The sequence below is a fragment of the Panulirus ornatus genome, chromosome 63 (assembly GCF_036320965.1).
Source record: "Panulirus ornatus isolate Po-2019 chromosome 63, ASM3632096v1, whole genome shotgun sequence".
In the NCBI taxonomy this organism is placed as follows: domain Eukaryota; kingdom Metazoa; phylum Arthropoda; class Malacostraca; order Decapoda; family Palinuridae; genus Panulirus; species Panulirus ornatus.
In genome coordinates, this window is record NC_092286.1 from 4,886,161 (window position 1) to 4,907,043 (window position 20,883).

General features: G+C 39.4%; 1 protein-coding gene across 14 annotated transcripts in view; it reads left to right on the forward strand.

Annotated features, from left to right (window-relative positions):
- Positions 1–20,883, forward strand: part of LOC139745942 (protein lap4-like) — a 556,451-nt gene that overhangs the window by 433,495 nt on the left and 102,073 nt on the right. For 12 of the 14 annotated variants that reach the window (XM_071656641.1, XM_071656649.1, XM_071656646.1 and 9 more), the window contains one exon: positions 15,378–15,569. The exons of the other annotated variants lie outside the window; for them this stretch is intronic. In XM_071656641.1, the coding sequence (XP_071512742.1) occupies positions 15,378–15,569 (192 nt within the window). The remainder of the gene's footprint in view (positions 1–15,377; positions 15,570–20,883) is intronic. 14 annotated transcript variants of the gene reach the window in all.

The following is a 20,883-nucleotide window of genomic DNA, read 5'->3' on the forward strand; positions in this document are numbered from 1 at the left end:
GGTGAGAGCAGAGGATGTAGGGGGAGTGGGGGAGGAATGGGATGTATTTAGGGAAGCAGCGATGGCTTGTGCAAAAGGTGCTTGTGGCATGAGAAGCATGGGAAGTGGACAGATTAGAAAGGGTAGTGAGTGGTGGAATGAAGAAATAAGATTATTAGTGAAAGAGAAGAGAGAGGCATTTGGATGATTTTTGCAGGGAAATAGTGCAAATGACTGGGCGTTATACAAAAGAAAGAGACAGGAGGTCAAGAGAAAGGTGCAATAGGTGAAAAAGAGGGCAAATGAGAGTTGGGGTGAGAGAGTATCATTAAAATTTAGGGAGAATAAAAAGATGTTTTGGAAGGAGGCAAATAAAGTGTGTAAGACAAGAGAACAAATGGGAACATTTGTGAAGGGATCTAATGAGGAGGTAATAAGTAGTGGTGATGTGAGAAGATGGAGTGAGTGTTTTGAAGGTTTAGTGAATGTATTAGATGATAGAGTGGCAGATATAGGGTGTTTTGGTTGAGTTGGTGTGTGAAGTGAGAAAGTGAGAGGGTCAGGGAGAATGGTTTGGTAAACAGAGAAGAGGTAGTGAAAGCTTTGCAGAAGATGAAAGCCAGCAAGGCGGCGAGTTTGGATAGTATTGCAGTGGAATTTATTAAAAAAGGGGGTGACTGTGTTGTTAACTGGTTGGTGAGGATGTTCAGTGTATGTATGGCTCATGGTGAAGTGCTTGAGGATTGTCGGAATGCATGCATAGTTCTATTGTACAAAGGCAAAGGGGATGAAGGTGAGTGCTCAAATTACAGAGGTATAAATTTGTTGAGTATTCCTGGTAAATTATATAGGAGGGTATTGATCGAGAGGGTCAAGGCACGTACAGAGCATCAGAGTGGGAAAGAGCAGTGTGGTCTCAGAAGTGGTAGAGGATGTGTGGATCAGGTGTTTGCTTTGAAGAATGTATGTGAGAAATACTTTGAAAGATGCTTTGAAGAATGTATGTGAGAAATGCTTAGGAAAATGCTTTGAAGAATGTATGTGAGAAATACTTAGAAAAATACTTTGAAGAATGTATGTTAGAAATACTTAGAAAAACAAATGGATTTGTATGTAGCATTTATGGATCTGGAGAAGGCATATGATAGAGGGGATAGAGATGCTCTGTGGAAGGTATTAAGAGTATATGTTGTGGGAGGCAAGTTCCTAGAAGCAGTGAAAAGTTTTTATTGAGGATGTAAGGCATGTGTACAAGTAGGAAGAGAGGAAAGTGATTGGTTCCCAGTGAATGTCGGTTTGCGGCAGGGGTGTGTGATGTCTCCATGGTTGTTTAATTTGTTTATGGATGGGGTTGTTAGGGAGGTGAATGCATGAGTTTTGGAGAGAGGGGTCAAGTATGCAGTCTGTTGTGGATGAAAGGGCTTTGTCGCTGTCTCCCGCGTTAGCGAGGTAGCACAAGGAAGCAGACGAAAGAATGGCCGAACCCACCCATATACACATGTATATACATAAATCCCCACACACGCACTTATACATTCCTATACATTTCAGTGTATAAATACATATACGTATAATTCACAGACACATACGTATATATTATATTATTATTATTATACTTTGTCGCTGTCTCCCGTGTTTGCGAGGTAGCGCAAGGAAACAGACGAAAGAAATGGCCCAACCCACCCCCATACACATGTATATACATACGTCCACACACGCAAATATACATACCTGCACAGCTTTCCATGGTTTACCCCAGACGCTTCACATGCCTTGATTCAATCCACTGACAGCACGTCAACCCCAGTATACCACATCGATCCAATTCACTCTATTCCTTGCCCTCCTTTCACCCTCCTGCATGTTCAGGCCCCGATCACACAAAATCTTTTTCACTCCATCTTTCCACCTCCAATTTGGTCTCCCTCTTCTCCTCGTTCCCTCCACCTCTGACACATATATCCTCTTGGTCAATCTTTCCTCACTCATCCTCTCCATGTGCCCAAACCACTTCAAAACACCCTCTTCTGCTCTCTCAACCACGCTCTTTTTATTTCCACACATCTCTCTTACCCTTACATTACTCACTCGATCAAACCACCTCACACCACACATTGTCCTCAAACATCTCATTTCCAGCACATCCATCCTCCTGCGCACAACTCTATCCATAGCCCACGCCTCGCAACCATACAACATTGTTGGAACCACTATTCCTTCAAACATACCCATTTTTTGCTTTCCGAGATAATGTTCTCGACTTCCACACATTCTTCAAGGCTCCCAGAATTTTCGCCCCCTCCCCCACCCTATGATCCACTTCCGCTTCCATGGTTCCATCCGCTGCCAGATCCACTCCCAGATATCTAAAACACTTCACTTCCTCCAGTTTTTCTCCATTCAAACTCACCTCCCAATTGACTTGACCCTCAACCCTACTGTACCTAATAACCTTGCTCTTATTCACATTTACTCTTAACTTTCTTTTTCCACACACTTTACCAAACTCAGTCACCAGCTTCTGCAGTTTCTCACATGAATCAGCCACCAGCGCTGTATCATCAGCGAACAACAACTGACTCACTTCCCAAGCTCTCTCATCCCCAACAGACTTCATACTTGCCCCTCTTTCCAAAACTCTTGCATTTACCTCCCTAACAACCCCATCCATAAACAAATTAAACAACCATGGAGTCACACACCCCTGCCGCAAACCTACATTCACTGAGAACCAATCACTTTCCTCTCTTCCTACACGTACACATGCCTTACATCCTCGATAAAAACTTTTCACTGCTTCTAACAACTTGCCTCCCACACCATATATTCTTAATACCTTCCACAGAGCATCTCTATCAACTCTATCATATGCCTTCTCCAGATCCATAAATGCTACATACAAATCCATTTGCTTTTCTAAGTATTTCTCACATACATTCTTCAAAGCAAACACCTGATCCACACATCCTCTACCACTTCTGAAACCATGTACATATTCATACTAGCTGCCTTCATCCATCCCCATCGCCACCCACCAAAAATGAAATGGCACGATGTAGCGCAAGGAAAAGCCAACAAAGGCCACAGTTGTTCACACTCCGTCTCTAGCTGTCATGTGTAATGCACCGAAACCATAGCTCCCTTTCCACATTCAGGCCTCACAAAACTTTCCATTGTTTACCTCATACATGCACATATACATACATATTCATATACATATCAACATATACACAGACATATACATATATACAAATGTACATATTCTTCCATGCTTGCCTTCATCCATTCCTGGTGCTTCCCTGCCCCAAAGGAAACAGCATCGCTACCCCCTCCATCAGTGAGTTAGGGAATGTAAAACAGACAAATAAGGGCATGTAAAACAGACAAAAAAGGCCACATTTGTACACAGTCAGTCTCTAGCTGTCATGTGTATTGTACCAAAACTGCAGATCCCTATGCACATCCAGGTCCCACAGACCTTTCTATGGATAACCCCAGACATTTCACATGCCCTGGATCAGTCCATTAACAGCATGTTAAGCTTGGTATACCACATCATTCTAATTCTGTTCCTTGCACGAGTATCACCCTCCTTCATGTCCAGGCCCCAATCGCTCAAAATTTGTTGCACTTCATCCTTCCCACTTCAGTTTTGCCTCCTGCCTTATCACCAGTGGACAGAAAGGAATACAGTATTGTGATGGATTTTGTATGATTGTTATATTTTATAGGTGAAGATGTACTTTTTCTTTCCCACTTAAAAGTACTGTATACATATACTGGGGATCCTCGTAGTGTGATCAGGTTTTTGTTCTTGGAGATCTGCCATTCTTGCAGAATGTCATTGCTTGAGTAATTGAAAACACATGTTATGGGGGGTTACAGTCCTGATCAAAAGTTTCACTAACCTAATTCTAAAGTATAGATTTCAGCCAAAAGAGCTAAGCTTACCATTGGCTTTCCATACTCTTTAAAGGTGTAAATTTGACCTAATGACTCAGCAGCTGTTGCCATTTCATTGATAGATCATACACTGTATAATGGAACACAGAATGAAAACGCTGGTGATGAGAGTTGGAGGTTGGTGGTGGTAGAGTTGGATGTGGAAGGAGTTAATGATTTATCAAGCCCTCCAAAGTAAATTCATCCATTTTAGCTGATGAATTTTATGGTTGATGGTGTATGTGTCCATTGTACAGTATATTTTAATGCTTTTAAGTTAGGGAAGTGTCACTTATTTATATGGCACGTTGAGAAATGAAAACTTGGTGTGCCTATACAGTGACAGTCATTGGCTGAAAAATGGTAAGACTCTAATGTTATTTTGCTCTGATATCTTTATAAAAGGCATCATAACAAAAGCCTTACATCTTTGAGTATTTTTTTTTTTCATACTCTTCGCCATTTCCCGCATTAGTGAGGTAGCGTTAAGAACAGAGGACTGGGCCTTTGAGGGAATATCCTCATATGGCCCCCTTCTCTGTTCCTTCTTTTTGGAAAATTTATGAATATTCTAAAAAGAATATGAATTTTGTTCAGATTTGTTGGTATTGTGAAGCCTTAGTTTCATTCTATAAATTTGTATCCAAATTCATGGCTGTTGCTGTTGTGTAATGTTGCTCTATGAAATGTTGTTCTGTAGGGTCAAACCGCCTTTTTTTTTTTTTTTTTACTTTAGATTACCTTGAGACCTCTTTTTAAGGAAGACCCCTGATTTTATCTAGGACCACATTCTAAAGGCTTTTGCTGCCCTATTTCCTTTGTATTTTCTTTGTCTGTTTTATAGTTCTCTCTATGTTTCAATTAAGGCCCAGGAAAAAAATGTGGACTCCTATCAAGTGAGAGGCTCTTTTAACTTTTCTCTCATGGTGTGCCCTCATGCATGTGGAGTCTAGTTACATCTCCCCATCAGTAGACTGAAATAGGGCATGTAAAGCATCTGGATTAAACCATAGAAAGGTCTGTGGGGCCTAGCTGTGGATTGGGAGCTGTGGTTTCGGTGTACCTGGCTTAGCTCACGAACACAGGAAAAGGTAGTGCCAGGAAACAGATGAAGAAAGACCCATATAGCCATATACTTACATGTATACACACACGCATGTACATGTATATTTATTTTATTTATTTTGCTTTGTCGCTGTCTCCCGCGTTTGCGAGGTAGCGCAAGGAAACAGACGAAAGAAATGGCCCAACCCACCCCCATACACATGTATATACATACATGTTCACACACACAAATATACATACCTATACATCTCAATGTACACATATGTATACACACACAGACACATACATATATACCCATGCACACAATTCACACTGTCTGCCTTTATTCATTCCCATTGCCACCTCGCCACACATGGAATACCATCCCCCTCCCCCCTCATGTGTGCGAGGTAGCGCTAGGAAAAGAAAACAAAGGCCCCATTCGTTCACTACTCAGTCTCTAGCTGTCATGCAATAATGCCCGAAACCACAGCTCCCTTTCCACATCCAGGCCCCACAGAACTTTCCATGGTTTACCCCAGACGCTTCACATGCCCTGATTCAATCCACTGACAGCACGTCAACCCCGGTATACCACATCGATCCAATTCACTCTATTCCTTGCCCGCCTTTCACCCTCCTGCATGTTCAGGCCCCGATCACTCAAAATCTTTTTCACTCCATCTTTCCACCTCCAATTTGGTCTCCCACTTCTCCTCGTTCCCTCCACCTCCGACACATATATCCTCTTGGTCAATCTTTCCTCACTCGTTCTCTCCATGTGCCCAAACCATTTCAAAACACCCTCTTCTGCTCTCTCAACCACGCTCTTTTTATTTCCACACATCTCCCTTACCCTTACATTACTTACTCGATCAAACCACCTCACACCACACATTGTCCTCAAACATCTCATTTCCAGCACATCCACCCTCCTGCGCACAACTCTATCCATAGCCCATGCCTCGCAACTATACAACATTGTTGGAACCACTATTCCTTCAAACATACCCATTTTTGCTCTCCGAGATAATGTTCTCGACTTCCACACATTCTTCAAGGCTCCCAGAATTTTCGCCCCCCTCCCCCACCCTATGATTCACTTCCGCTTCCATGGTTCTATCCGCTTTCAGATCCACTCCCAGATATCTAAAACACTTTACTTCCTCCAGTTTTTCTCCATTCAAACTTACCTCCCAATTGACAACCCTCAACCCTACTGTACCTAATAATCTTGCTCTTATTCACATTTACTCTTAACTTTCTTCTTTCACACACTTTACCAAACTCAGTCACCAGCTTCTGCGGTTTCTCACATGAATCAGCCACCAGCGCTGTATCATCAGCGAACAACAACTGGCTCACTTCCCAAGCTCTCTCATCCACAACAGACTTCATATCTGCCCCTCTTTCCAAAACTCTTGCATTCACCTCCCTAACAACCCCATCCATAAACAAATTAAACAACCATGGAGACATCACACACCCTTGCTGCAAACCTACATTCACTGAGAACCAATCACTTTCCTCTCTTCCTACACGTACACATGCCTTACATCCTCGATAAAAACTTTTCACTGCTTCTATCAACTTGCCTCCCACACCATATATTCTTAACACCATCCACAGACATCTCTATCAACTCTATCATATGCCTTCTCCAGATCCATAAATGCTACATACAATCCATTTGCTTTTCTAAGTATTTCTCACATACATTCTTCAAAGCAAACACCTGATCCACACATCCTCTGCCACTTCTGAAACCACACTGCTCTTCCCCAATCTGATGCTCTGTACATGCCTTCACCCTCTCAATCAGTACCCTCCCATATGATTTACCAGGAATACTCAACAAACTTATACCTCTGTAATTTGAGCACTCACTCTTATCCCCTTTGCCTTTGTACAATGGCACTATGCACGCATTCCGCCAATCCTCAGGCACCTCACCATGAGTCATACATACATTAAATAACCTTACCAACCAGTCAACAATACAGTCACCCCCTTTTTTAATAGATTCCACTGCAATACCATCCAAGCCTGCTGCTTTGCCGGCTTTCATCTTCCGCAAAGCTTTTACTACCTCTTCTCTGTTTACGAAATCATTTTCCCTAACCCTCTCACTTTGCACACCACCTCGACCAAAACACCCTATATCTGCCACTCTATCATCAAACACATTCAACAAACCTTCAAAATACTCACTCCATCTCCTTCTCACATCACCACTACTTGTTATCACCTCCCCATTAGCGCCCTTCACTGAAGTTCCCATTTGCTCCCTTGTCTTATGCACTTTATTTACCTCCTTCCAAAACATCTTTTTATTCTCCCTAAAATTTAATGATACTCTCTCACCCCAACTCTCATTTGCCCTCTTTTTCACCTCTTGCACCTTTCTCTTGACCTCCTGTCTCTTTCTTTTATGGGTTTTCAGAAAAGAAGAGTGAATGTTGGGGTGAAGAGGGTGGTGAGCAGTAAGTGAGCTTGGGAAGGAGACTTGTGTGAGGAAGTACCAGGAGAGACTGAGTGCAGAATGGAAAAAGGTGAGAACAATGGAAGTAAGGGGAGTGGGGGAGGAATGGGATGTATTTAGGGAATCAGTGATGGAGTGCACAAAAGATGCTTGTGGCATGAGAAGCGTGGGAGATGGGTTGATTAGAAAGGGTGGTGAGTGGTGGGATGAAGAAGTAAGGTTATTAGTGAAAGAGAAGAGAGAGGCATTTGGACGATTTTTGCAGGGAAAAAATGCAATTGAGTGGGAGATGTATAAAAGAATGCCACAAATAAATCCATTTGTTTTTCTAAGTATTTCTCACACACATTCTTCAGAGCAAACACCTGATCCACACATCCTCTACCACTTCTGGAACCACACTACTCTTCCCCAATCTGATGCTCTGTACATGCCTTCACCCTCTCAGTCAGTACCTTCCCACACAATTTTCCAGTAATACTCAACAAACATATGCCTCTGTAGTTTGAACACTCACTTTTATCCCCTTTGCCTTTGTAGGATGACACTGTCCATGCATTCTGCCAATCCTCTTGCACTTCTCAAGCACTTCATTATGATACATACATTGAATAACCTTACCAACCAATCAGCACCAGTCACCCCCTTCCATGATAAATTCAACTGCCATACCATCCAAACCCACCACCTTGCTGGATTTCATCTTCCGTAAGGCTTTCACCACCTCCTTTCTCTTAACCAAACCATTCTCCCTGACACTCTCACTTTGCACACCACCCCATTAAAACACTCTACATCTACCACTCTTATCATCAAACACATTCAACAAACCTTCAAGATACTTACTCTTTCTCCTCACTTTATCACTACCTGATATTATTCCCCCATGCCCCCTTCACCGATGTTCCCATTTGTTCTCTTTCTTACGCATTTTGTTCTCATTTGCCCACTTTTTCTACCCTTGCACCTTCCTCTTGACCTCCTGCCGCTTTCTTTTATACATTTCCCAGTCATTTGCTATCCTTCCTTGTAAGTATCGTCCAAACACCTTTCTTTTCTCTTTCACTAACAACCTTACTTCTTTATCCCACCACTCACTATGCTTTCTAATCGCTCGCACTAATGACCCATTTCAGTGACATCTTTTCTTCCAAAAATCACAGGAACATACCTGTAAGACAATACTCAAAAATTAGCCACAAACCATCATGCAGTAATTGGGAAAGTTCTGAAAAATTGTACACAAAATCCATCCAGAAACAACTGTCCCCTCCCCCCAGTTAAGATCTTGAAGAACTAAACTGCAACTGGCCCTGACAGCACATCAAATTTTCATATAAAACACTTTTGAGCAGTTGCATTCCAAGATATCTTCATCCAATCCTGGCAACAAAACATAATCCCTAACTTCCAGAAACTTTTTAATGAAATATGAATCCTGAAACCCCTCAGACCACCTCCTTCTCCCTGCTCCTGCTGCTACTGCCATACATCACTTCAATCTTCAGTATCCAAATTTTGTGAAAAACTGATGCACATCAGTGAAGCAAATATCCCACTCTCACCTGTACAACATGGCTGTATACCCAGCCTGTCCACCACCACTCTACACATTGACCTCAGGCAACACATCGTAGATGAGTTTAGCCAACCACAGCCCTCTTCTTATGCAATACTTTTGGCATAGACACCAAAAAGATATTTGATAGTGTCCTCTGCACAACCTCAGACAAAAGGTATGTGACACCATTCTCCACAGTGCTGACAAAAAGTGGTTGACCAATTTAAGGGCAAGCCACTGTGTCAGTCACTCACAGTGGCTTTACCTCTAAATGATATATGATTTATAATATGTCTCTATTTATTCATCATAATTGCATGGTATATCACACATGTCTATTTATTTATTTATGATTACCCAAGAGAGAGCCCTGATATTATTACCGAGGACCTGTTTCTAGAGGCTCCTGTAGCCTAACGATGTGCTACTTCCAGTAGCAAGGAAATTCAGAACCCTCTGAAGGGGGAAGTTCTTTGATGAAACAGTACTCCCAATGAAACATCCTCACCAACGGTGACTTTTCACATGCAGTGTTACATTTCTCACACAGGGTGAGGGATCTAAGGTCCTGGGCACATTTAGAAGTTTATAGAAAGATAGAAAGAGCAGATTACTGTCTTTTAGTGCAAAGATCGGTAAGGTTGATGGTATATTGACTGTGTTGTATAGATGTGAGGCATGTGCTCTATTTAAAGATAGACTGTATAGAAGAGGGTGGATGTATTGGAAATGATATGTTTGAAGATAGTAAGTGGTGTAAGGAGAGTTGACTGAATAAAAGATAGGGTAAAAGAGAGATGTGGTAGTAAGCAAAGTATATGTCAGAGAACTGAATAGGATGTGCTTTAATGGTATGGACATAGGGATAGGATGAGTGAGGAGAGGCTGACTAAAAGGGTATAAGCAGGCAGCTTGGTCATGGGTAGGGGCTATAGTTTTGGTGCATTATGCATGACAGCTTGAGAGTGGATGTAAGCAAATGAGGCTATATCGTTGTCTTTTCCTGGTGCTAACATAAGAAACAGTAAACAAATATGAAAAGAAAGGAAAATATGTAAATAGCAAGGTCCTCATATGACAACAGAGTGACATCTCGTTATGATAACATTTGAAATTTATGGTACAATTTCAGACAATGATGCTAAGTTCTTGCCTTAGTGACATTTTTGATTTGCCCTATTGGATATTCTTGTTTATTGATAATGAACTACTGAAAGTTAATGAAACTTTTTTGAGTCATAATGTCCTTTATCATGCTGTCAGAGTTGAATATTATCAGATTCATATATAATACTAGCACATGGTTGCCATATAAGGGACACTATCTTCGCTTTTGGCACTCTCAATATCTCTTATAAATGAGAGTTACCTGACTCTCAGTCTTCAAAATACGTGATACACAATGATGATACATATCTACAAATGTAAACATCATACTGAAATGGGCAAAGTTACTTTGGCTTGCAATCCCAATCAGCAAATGACAGTGCTTCACTTATGATAGAGAACTTATTTTGACAGGGATTGTGGGTGACATAACATTATTTTGCTCTGCTGTCATTCTAAAACATATGGCTCAAAACTGCATAGAATAACTTCTTTAATTACTTGTATATTATTATCATTAAGGAAAAAGAATACCAATACACTATAGTTATTGAAAAAAAATGATATATATTTTGTACAGGTACACCACCAATTTCCAAACACTTTTGGTTCTGACGCCTTGCTGGATTGACCATATTGTCGGACCAGCCATGGTCATGGAATAATAATTCATTAACACACCTGTAACCCACTAATTATACATCTCCTATGTGTCTAAAGTATACCATGGACTGCTAGAAAGTTGAATTAAACAAATATTAAATGTTTGGGCACCCTAAGATGGTAAGTCTGTCCTTAAATTGTTTGAATCCTGTGGGGTCATCTTTGTTTTCTGTTGTTAGTGTTTTCCTAGGTGTGCATTGCCAGAATAATGCAGTTTCATCTGTATTATACATCTGCTCAGGACTTAGGTGCTCGTCAGCTACGAGTTTTGCAAATTCATTCACATATTCAGCATCTTCATGGTTTGCAAACTGCTTTTCTCCACACACTTTATTCATGGAAATTCCATGACGCTTCTTGAATCTATGAAGCCATCCTTCATTATAGTCACGCTCATGTTGTAATTTAAGTTCTTAATGGAATAACTAAGCCTGGTCCATTATCACGCTACCTGACAAGTCCACTCCATCACTCCGACACGAAACCATTCCATCATTTTTCGATTGTGATCAGTAGTCTTACCATCTTTCATAGTTTTTTAATCATCATTTGCTTCTTGGAATCGCTGTCTGCATAGAATTTCCATATTTTCTCCCTTTGCTTCTTTATATCATAAACAGTTTTGATGAACAATACTGTAGATGTCACACAGCTTACGCACCAGAACACCACGGTGGTTTGCAAACCGCTTTTCTCCACACACTTTATTCATGGAAATTCCATGACGCTTCTTGAATCTATGAAGCCATCCTTCATTATAGTCACGCTCATGTTGTAATTTAAGTTCTTTATGGAACAACTAAGCCTGGTCCATTATCATGCTACCTGACAAGTCCACTCCATCACTCCGACACGTTGAAACCATTCCATCATCTTTCGATTGTGATCAGTAGTCTTACCATCTTTCATAGTTTTTTAATCATCATTTGCTTCTTGGAATCGCTGTCTACATAGAATTTCAATATTTTCTCCCTTTGCTTCTTTATATCATAAACAGTTGATGAACCAACACTGTAGATGTCACACAGCTTACGCACCAAAACACCACGGTCCGTTTCTTTCAATAATTCTACTTTATCTTGGATTGATATGGACTGGTGTTTATGTTTGACACCACGACTGACACTCTCATATGTCTTAGAAGCCGTAGCTAGGGTTAAATTTGAGCAAAGGAAGCTAAGAATCTCACTGAATTACAGTATCACCACCAGCAAGTGCAATGTAAAGAATGTAAATAAGCGCACCCTACTCAACGCCATCTGTGGCCGCCCAGTAAAGTAGTCTGATGGCTGCAGTAATTTCAAGTTCCCTCACATAATTTTGTCAGGACTAAAGGATGTGTCGAACCATTGGTTGCCAGAAAATTGGTGGTGTACCTGTAATATCTTATAAAATACCCATTACTGGTACTGTATTTTCCATCCTCTAATAAAGAAATTAGTGAAGAGGATATGCAATCTCTTTTGTTCATCTTGGACATCATTATGATGGCAGAGGAAAATAATTTATTGTTTGCATTCTTCTACTGGAGATATGTTATAGCTTGCAGACTGCAGTGTGTTTTCTAATTCTCCAAAGTGGTACAGGTCACCATGCCTCATTTATGGTCAAGAAGTAAGTTTTACCATTTTCAGTGTGTGATGCTGACATTAACTGGTTTATAAATATAGCAGTATGTTTGTGAAAATTGACCTTTAGTGGCTGCAATGTGATTCTGAATGATTTTGTTAGAGCAAATAAAAAGTCCTTCATAGACAGGCTGATTACCTAGCATTATTTGCATCAAATGATAAGAGTATCATGATTTTAATGTTTGGTAAAGGTCCTGTTATTCTCAGCTCTTTTAATTAATTTTGATTTTATGTCAGGAAGCTTCACCATTTGAACAAGTGGAGATGTGATTGTGTGCATCTTTGTATGTAACTGGATTTAATGTGAACGACTAAAATAGTTCGTTTGTCCTTGCATGCGCTCCTCTGCTTGTTACATTTAAAGCTAAATTATCAGAGAATTTTTTGCATAAAGGTGAATTATGATACTGCTAAAATGAGTAAAAAGGACCCAAGTGTACCAGTGACATGAAAAAACATAGGAAAATGCTAAGTCTGTATGTAAAACTGGAAGGATCAATGAGAGTGTTTGAAGTCCGGTCAATAATATTGAAGAACTTTCTATTTCCTTATGATTTGTAGTGTACTTAGATAACACATAAAACAGCAGGTGTGGGAAAATGTATCCCAAAATATTTTCAGTTAAGGAGCAGCTGACCAAGCTTAAGGATTCGCAAAGAAGAGTTGTAAAGGGTGATGTAAGGATATGCATTGAACTGAATGACAGCATCAAAAGTGTCTTCTCAGTGGAAGATGCATTATCCTCAACACCTCAGAGATGGAATGGGGAGCAGGTATTGGAAAACAGTCGCATATTTAGAAAATATATGAATGTAATATTAAAGGGTCTTAAATGATACAAAGCTCATGGTCCTAATGAAATTTATCCTTTTGCACTGAAGATTTGTGCAAATGTATTTCACAAACCACTTGAAATGCTGTTCAAGATGACACTTGAGAAAGATAATGTACCAAGGGAGTGGAAGAGGGCAAACACACCTCTCAGTAAGGAAGTAGACTTGGAATGTGCTGAACTACAGACTAGTTTCCTGTATGAGTGTGGTGTGCAAGGTACTGGAGAAGATAGCAAGTAGATAACTACTTTAAGCAGAGGATTTTGGATATGAAACCTGCATGAGTGATTTTGGATTTGAAACCTGCAGCTTGGCAACCAGCTGTGGAGTTGGCTGTCATTTTTTTCCAAGTCTTTTTGTCTTTATCGTAGTGGGTGGTTTTCATTATCTTTTATATAGGTATGCCTCAAAGGATGGTCTTGAATGCATTATTATTGTTTAGTGTCATTAGTTTTTTTTTTTTTTTTAAGTTCTTATTTATACTTACTTTGCTGCTCCAGGCTCCCCTTCTGTAGGTCTGTTGCAACACTCAGGTAGTGTACCATGTTCACCATTCAGGACCTTAGTTCAAGCAGTGTGATGTAGTGGGTGTTTGTTTTAGTGGAATAAGTGCAAAGCAGTTAAGTTGATATTCAGTGTCTTCATTGTGGAAGTTACATCTTATTTATAAGGGGTCCTGTAATATATTGATTCAGTGTTTGTAATGTTAAAAGAGATGAATGGTGTCTTGAATTTGAGACAGTGACTTGTACTTGTTTGGGGAGTGTAGTTTCAGGTGGGTGTATTTCCAGTGGAATGGCATTCAAGATAGGGTTAGGAGCAATTGTTTAGTCTTTGTCAAGTCATCACTGTGTGAATGTGTTTAGTCGATATGGTGTTGGGGTTTAGGGGATCTGTGAGCAGACATTGCTGAAGTGTGATGCAGTGGCAAACTTTCTTTCAGCATGAAGTTTGGTTTATGGTATTGAGTTGGCTTTGGATGGGAAGAGGTAAGGGCAGTAGCATAGATATGGGTGCTAAGCATGTTGAGATGGGATTGTTTTGGAAGTACTTTTGTTTCATTGTGCAGGTGTTCAGTGTTTGTGGTTGCTAATTCTCCAATGATTTTTCTGAGTGCTCATTGAGGTGTCGTTTGTGGTTTTCTTTCATTTGTTTTTGAAAGGATGGTTGACCAGGTCGTGGAGGCATGGTTTAGTATGTAACAAATGAATTGTCTTGTTGAGGATACTAAGAGAGTTTTTTTGAGGGCCTTATTCAGATTTTGTTTGCATTGATGTATGGGGAGTACATATGTTGTCGTATGCAATATTTAGTATAGTTGGTGTTTTGTGGAGTGAAATTTTTTTTATTATTCAGGGGAATGAGTGGGTGCAGATTGGATTCATTTGTCAGATGTCAAGAGAATGTTGGTGGCTTTCTGTGGGGATGATAGCATTTTGTTTTGAGGAAAGCAGTGTTCTAAATGTGTGATGTTATGCTTTATGTTTGTTATTGCTTGTGTAATGTTGAGATGCTGTGATGTCATTATGAGGTTGTCTGTACATGAGAGTATTTTCATGTTTGAATGTGCACTTATTAAGTACAGCTTTCAGTAATATTGGAAATGTCTTGTTTGACTCCTATTTGTGCAATTTCTTATGATGACTTTATTTCATATATGATACTAACTGATATTCAAATGATAAACTGGGAATGCAGATGATACAGGTACTACCAGTTGTTATTTACATAGAATCAGTAAATGCTATAACTTTCTCTGATATTTAGAAGTGTTATCACAATCCCAATATACTTTTACTTTTTTAGATTCACTTTCTTTTTTGTTTATTGTGAATGTACTCCTGTGTCTTTAGTTATAACAATGATTCTTAGATTGTAGAAAATAACATTTTCATCTTTGATTTATCTTTAGCAAAATGTGCTAATGTAGATGAGAAATGTACTGTTGATCTTATGATAGGTTTTATGATCACATAGGCATCTTAAATTTTCAGTGTTTTAATCAAGTTTAAGTAGTGAGAAATTTTTTTCTGTGAGCTCATGCTCTGCTTTCTATTTAGTGACTCATTCATTAATTGTTAACAGTCGTCTCTCTTTTCCAAATGACTAACACCAATAACATCCTCTGTGTGTAGCCCATCGCCTCATGCCACTCCAGTACCAATGGTGGTGATCTGAGCCACTTAGCATCTCCTGTTCCCCCATCCTCCTCACCTTACACCCCTACACCCCTTCCTGCATACGATTATGAAGGGTCAGCAGAAGATTTGGTGGATTCACATGCTGTAGGAATGGGTCATCTTAACAAAAGACATGACAGGGTGAAGGTATGTGGATTAGTTGGACAAATAAAGCATGGTTGATCCTTTGATGCTTTTGCATGTTTTTATAAAGCAGTGATATAAACTTCTTACTTATGATGAAAAAAATTATTACCTGGCTTTTCTGAGATAGTTGAAGGCTTGATCACTTTCTCTAAGATCATTAACTTCTTCATTATGGTGTAGTATAACAATGAACACTTATTTGAAATTGATATACAGATATTAAGTTCTTTTTTTAAGAGTATGATTTACATTTTGATTATGCTTTTACAGTATAATACTGATACCGAAAGAGGATTCATTTAGAATTTCATAAAGTAGAGAATGAAACTGAAGAATGGAGTTAAAACTGCTGTTGATAGAACCTGGAAAGTGTGTTTGGAAGCATGGAAAAGTCAGATGTTTGATGATTATATGAAAGCAGGAATAGTTCTGCTGTTTAAGATAGAAGGGAGTGAGTTTCAACCCTCTGGCCATAAATTACAGGTAGTCAAAATATAGCATACAGTATTCCTTCTCATTGTTGAATACAATTATAGTCTGTAAGTGTCAAAAAATAGTTTGTACATCCTGTGTGGTTTGCCAAACTATCCCACCCAGGAAATGGTACCAGCATCCTGTAAAGTGCTTCCCTCACCCAATGGTTTGCTAAAACCTCGTACGTAGATATTTACAAAGTTAGGTGACAGCCTCCACTTAAGTATTGATTCACAGTTATTACTGTAATTTACATATGTTATGATGTCAATATATGCTGTGTAAAGATGTGTGATATGTACTATAAAGCATGAATGAAAATATGATATTGGTAATATATATTTTTTATGAGCATGTACGAGTTGGCAACACAGGGCTGCTTGGCACTAATTGAAATCTTGCACTATAGTCTATTTTTGTCTCCTTTACAGTTCATTCATCATGATAAGGATGTTATGTATTATAATGCATGAATAAAGATATATAATCTAATGGTTATATACAATGTTATTGACGTGCTCATGAGATGGCACTGCAATGTACTTGGCATCCTTTTAAATTCTTTTATTTGACTTTTTGTAGTATCCTTTACAGTTTATTCATGGTTATGAGTCTCCCTCTTAGGTATTTTTAAGAGATGTTAATGCTAAATATGGAGATTGTACAGTTTTGCCGTAATAAAGTAAAGTGTTACCACTTACCATTTTTATACGTTATTGAAGAATTTTCACTCCAAAGGAATGCAGCTGGAAATTTATTTTTTAGCCAAAGGGTTGGCTAAAAATTGAGGATTGAGTTTTCTTAAGCATAGTTGGCAGTATATGATAGGATAGGTATTGATCACATTAACCCTTTAATACACATTTCTTCAGAAATTTACATCCCAGTGTGCAAAGAACACAAAATTCTTAAAATTGATTCATCCATAAAGAATAATTCTTTATCACACATTATTGAAGAAAATGCCCCAAAAAAGTAGTAACCTTTCCTTTGTGTTGGAATTGCAGGGTGTTTATTGGATGGGGAGGATCTGGACTGGTAGCATTTATGCTCCTTATCATTGTAAGCTTACAATGATTATGGTTTTCTTCCATGTGTGATTTCATTTTACATACACTCAGTCATGTTGTACTATGTTTTTTCGTGATGTTATGTCACACTTCCCAGAAAAATGATTTACGTATCTTTTATATGCTGTACATATTCTCTCTCTCTCTCTAAGTTGTGGAAACAAGATTCATAATAGTGCTAAGATTCACTTGTTTTTCTGAGGGGGATACATCGTAGTAAGGAGGGAAAGAGAAGGCAAAGGAAGGGAAGGATTGGCCCTCTTAAAAGATAGCCTTAAGTTTCAGGAAATAGTAGAGGATAGCCCACTCAGATGATATATAATGGGAGGAGTAACTGTCGGGAAGTACTTTGTGATGTTAATATCATATAATCCTCCAGAAAATATTACAGTGATCCATAACAAATATACAATAATAACAGTGTTTAATTTGTTTATGGATGGGGTTGTTAGGTAGGTGAATGCAAGAGTTTTGGAAAGAGGGGCAAGTATGCAGTCTGTTGTGGATGAGAGAGCTTGGGAAGTGAGTCAGTTATGTTCGATGATGATACAGCGCTGGTGGCTGATTCATGTGAGAAACCGCAGAAGCTGGTGACTGAGTTTGGTAAAGTGTGTGAAAGAAGAAAGTTAAGAGTAAATGTGAATAAGAGCAAGGTTATTAGGTACAGTAGGGTTGATGGTCAAGTCAGTTGGGAGGTAAGTTTGAATGGAGAAAAACTGGAGGAAGTAAAGTGTTTTAGATATCTGGGAGTGGATCTGGCAGGGAATGGAACCATGGAAGTGGAAGTGAACCATAGGGTGGGGGAGGGGGCAAAAATTCTGGGAGCCTTGAAGAATGTTTGGAAGTCAAGAACATTATCTTGCAAAGCAAAAATGGGTATGTTTGAAGGAATAGTGGTTCCAACAAAGTTGTATGGTTGCGAGGCATGGGCTATGGATTGAGTTGTGTGCAGGAGGGTGGATGTGCTGGAAATGAGATGTTTGAGGACAATATGTGGTGTGAGGTGGTTTGATCGAGTAAGTAATGTAAGGGTAAGAGAGATGTGTGGAAATAAAAAGAGTGTGGTTGAGAGAGCAGAAGAGGGTGTTTTGAAATGGTTTGGTCACATGGAGAGAATGAGTGAGGAAAGATTGACCAAGAAGATACATGTGTCAGAGGTGGAGGGAACGAGGAGAAGTGGGAGACCAAATTGGAGGTGGAAAGATGGAGTGAAAAAGATTTTGAGTGATCGGGGCCTGAACATGCAGGAGGGTGAAAGGCATGCAAGAAATAGAGTGAATTGGAACGATGTGGTATACCGGAGTCGACGTGCTGTCAAGGGATTGAACCAGGGCATGTGAAGCGTCTGGGGTAAACCATGGAAAGTTCTGTGGGGCCTGGATGTGGAAAGGGAGCTGTGGTTTCGGTGCATTATTACATGACAGCTAGAGACTGAGTGTGAACGAATGGGGCCTTTGTTGTCTTTTCCTAGCGCTATCTCGCACACATGATGGGGATGTTATTCCATGTGTGGCGAGGTGGCGATGGGAATAAATAAAGGCAGACAGTATGAATTATGTACTTGTGTATATATGTATATGTCTGTGTGTGTATATATATTTGTACATTGAGATGTATAGGTATGTATATTTGCGTGTGTGGATGTGTATGTATATACATGTTTATGTGGGTGGGTTGGGCCATTCTTTTGTCTGTTTCCTTGCGCTACCTTGCTAATGCGGGAGACAGTGACAAAGCAAAACAAATACAAACAAACAGTGTGGGAACTTTCAGGAGGCACATGAAGCTGCAAAATAACTCGTGTCATATATGATATATAGATAATAGGAGGTTTCAGTTATGAGGAGATAGACAGGATTCTCATGGTGATGGTGAGTCATGATTAGACAGGTTTTTGGAGTGTGTAGAAGAAAATATTGTATACCAAGTCAGCAAGCACATTAGGATGAGAGGGCTTGATACACCATCATTGCTAGATCTTATCTGAACACATGATATTATGGATATTGAGAATATTATATATGCTACACCATTTGGGAGAAGTGATCATGTAATGCGCAAATTTAATTGTGTGATAAATGAGGGCATTAAAACAGCAAAGGCTATTTTGGAAACTACACAAATCTCACCAATATCTATGGTAATATAGATTCGGAACTGGAGTTCAGTAGCTTGGAACAAAGGCTTTGTGGCAAGAGGTTCTATGAAATTTACAATTGGGTAGGAACATTGGTTCCTCTAGCCTCAAATACAGAGGGAATGGTAAGAAAGAGGAAAGAATGAGGTAATAAAAGATGTTAGATAGCAAAGGAGCTTCAAGATGTGCAATGGCAAAGATATAAATGGCATTCTAACTGGTCAGCAATTGCAAGGTGTAAGAGAGGAAGAAATGAATATTGGAGGTTCTGAAATTAGAAACAAAGAAACTTTGAGGAGAATATTGCAGAAAAGGCTGGAGAAAATTTAAGACTTTCTCATGAATTCATATGAGTCTGTAGTCACTTAATGAACTGCTAATCTGGGTAAGAGATTCAGAGGAAGAATTGTTGAGGATGATATAAAGATATGTAAGAAACTGAATAAAAGGTTCATAAGTGTTTTCACATTGGAAGATTCTGTACCCCCAACACCAGTGAGATGGAATGGGGAGAAGGTTTTAGAAAACATTTAATTGTTTAGAAAAGACTTAAATAAGATGCTAAAAGTTCTTGACCTGTATGATGCTCATGGTTCTGATGAAATTCCACCATATGTGCTACAGATTTATATAGATAGACTAAACATACTACTTGAATTACTGTTCAAGGTTTCAGTGGAGAGGTAGAGTGCCAAGGGAATGAAAAAGGGTGAATGTTGTACCTTTCTGCAAGAAGAGAGCCTGGGAACAGGCATTGAACTACAGACGAGTTTTGCCGATGAGTGTGACCTGTAAGGTCCTGGAAAAGATAATTAGAAAGCAGATGCATAACTTTCTGTAAAGGAAAAATTACTTAAATGAAAGAAAACACAGATTTAGGGAAAGGAGAGTATGTGTAACAAACCTTTTAGATATTAATGAGAGAATGAGCTCTGTCTTAGATAAAAGGGAAGGTTATGTGGACTGTTTGAGCATTTGACATTTCTGCATGGAAGGCTGATTAAGAAGCTGGATTACCAGGCAGGAATTAAGGGAGACTCCTTTAATGGACAGGAGATTATCTTAGTTGAAGGGAACAACAGTAGCATGTCAGAGGAGCCATCTCAAAATTGGTTGAGGCAACTAGTGAAGTGCTTTGAGGTTGTGGGACCATTTCTCTTCTTGATCTATGTGAATGACTAACTGGAAAGTATAGACACCTACCTGAATTTGTTTGGAGATGATGCAAAGGGAAGTGAAAGGGGAGGAGGATTGCATCAACTTACAAAAGGACATAAACATGCTCCAAAGTTGGCCTGATACAAAGTTGATGAAATTCAACCCAAGCTAATGTAAAATAATGAGGATGGAACAGTGTGGAAGAAGGCCATAGTATGATAATTTTCTATCAGGAAATGAATTCCAGGTTTCTGTGAGAGAGAAGGATTTGGGAGTTGACATTATCCCTAACCTGTTGCCAGAGTCAAATTGTCTGTTGCTTAATTTGAGAATAGCTTTCCATTATATGGCTATATGGTTAAAGAAATGTTTTGCAGGCTGTTTGTCTTAGATATGACCGAAACTAGAATGTGCTCCTGAAGTTTGATCACCACACCTAAAGAAGCACAAAGAGCTAATAGATAAATACAGAGGA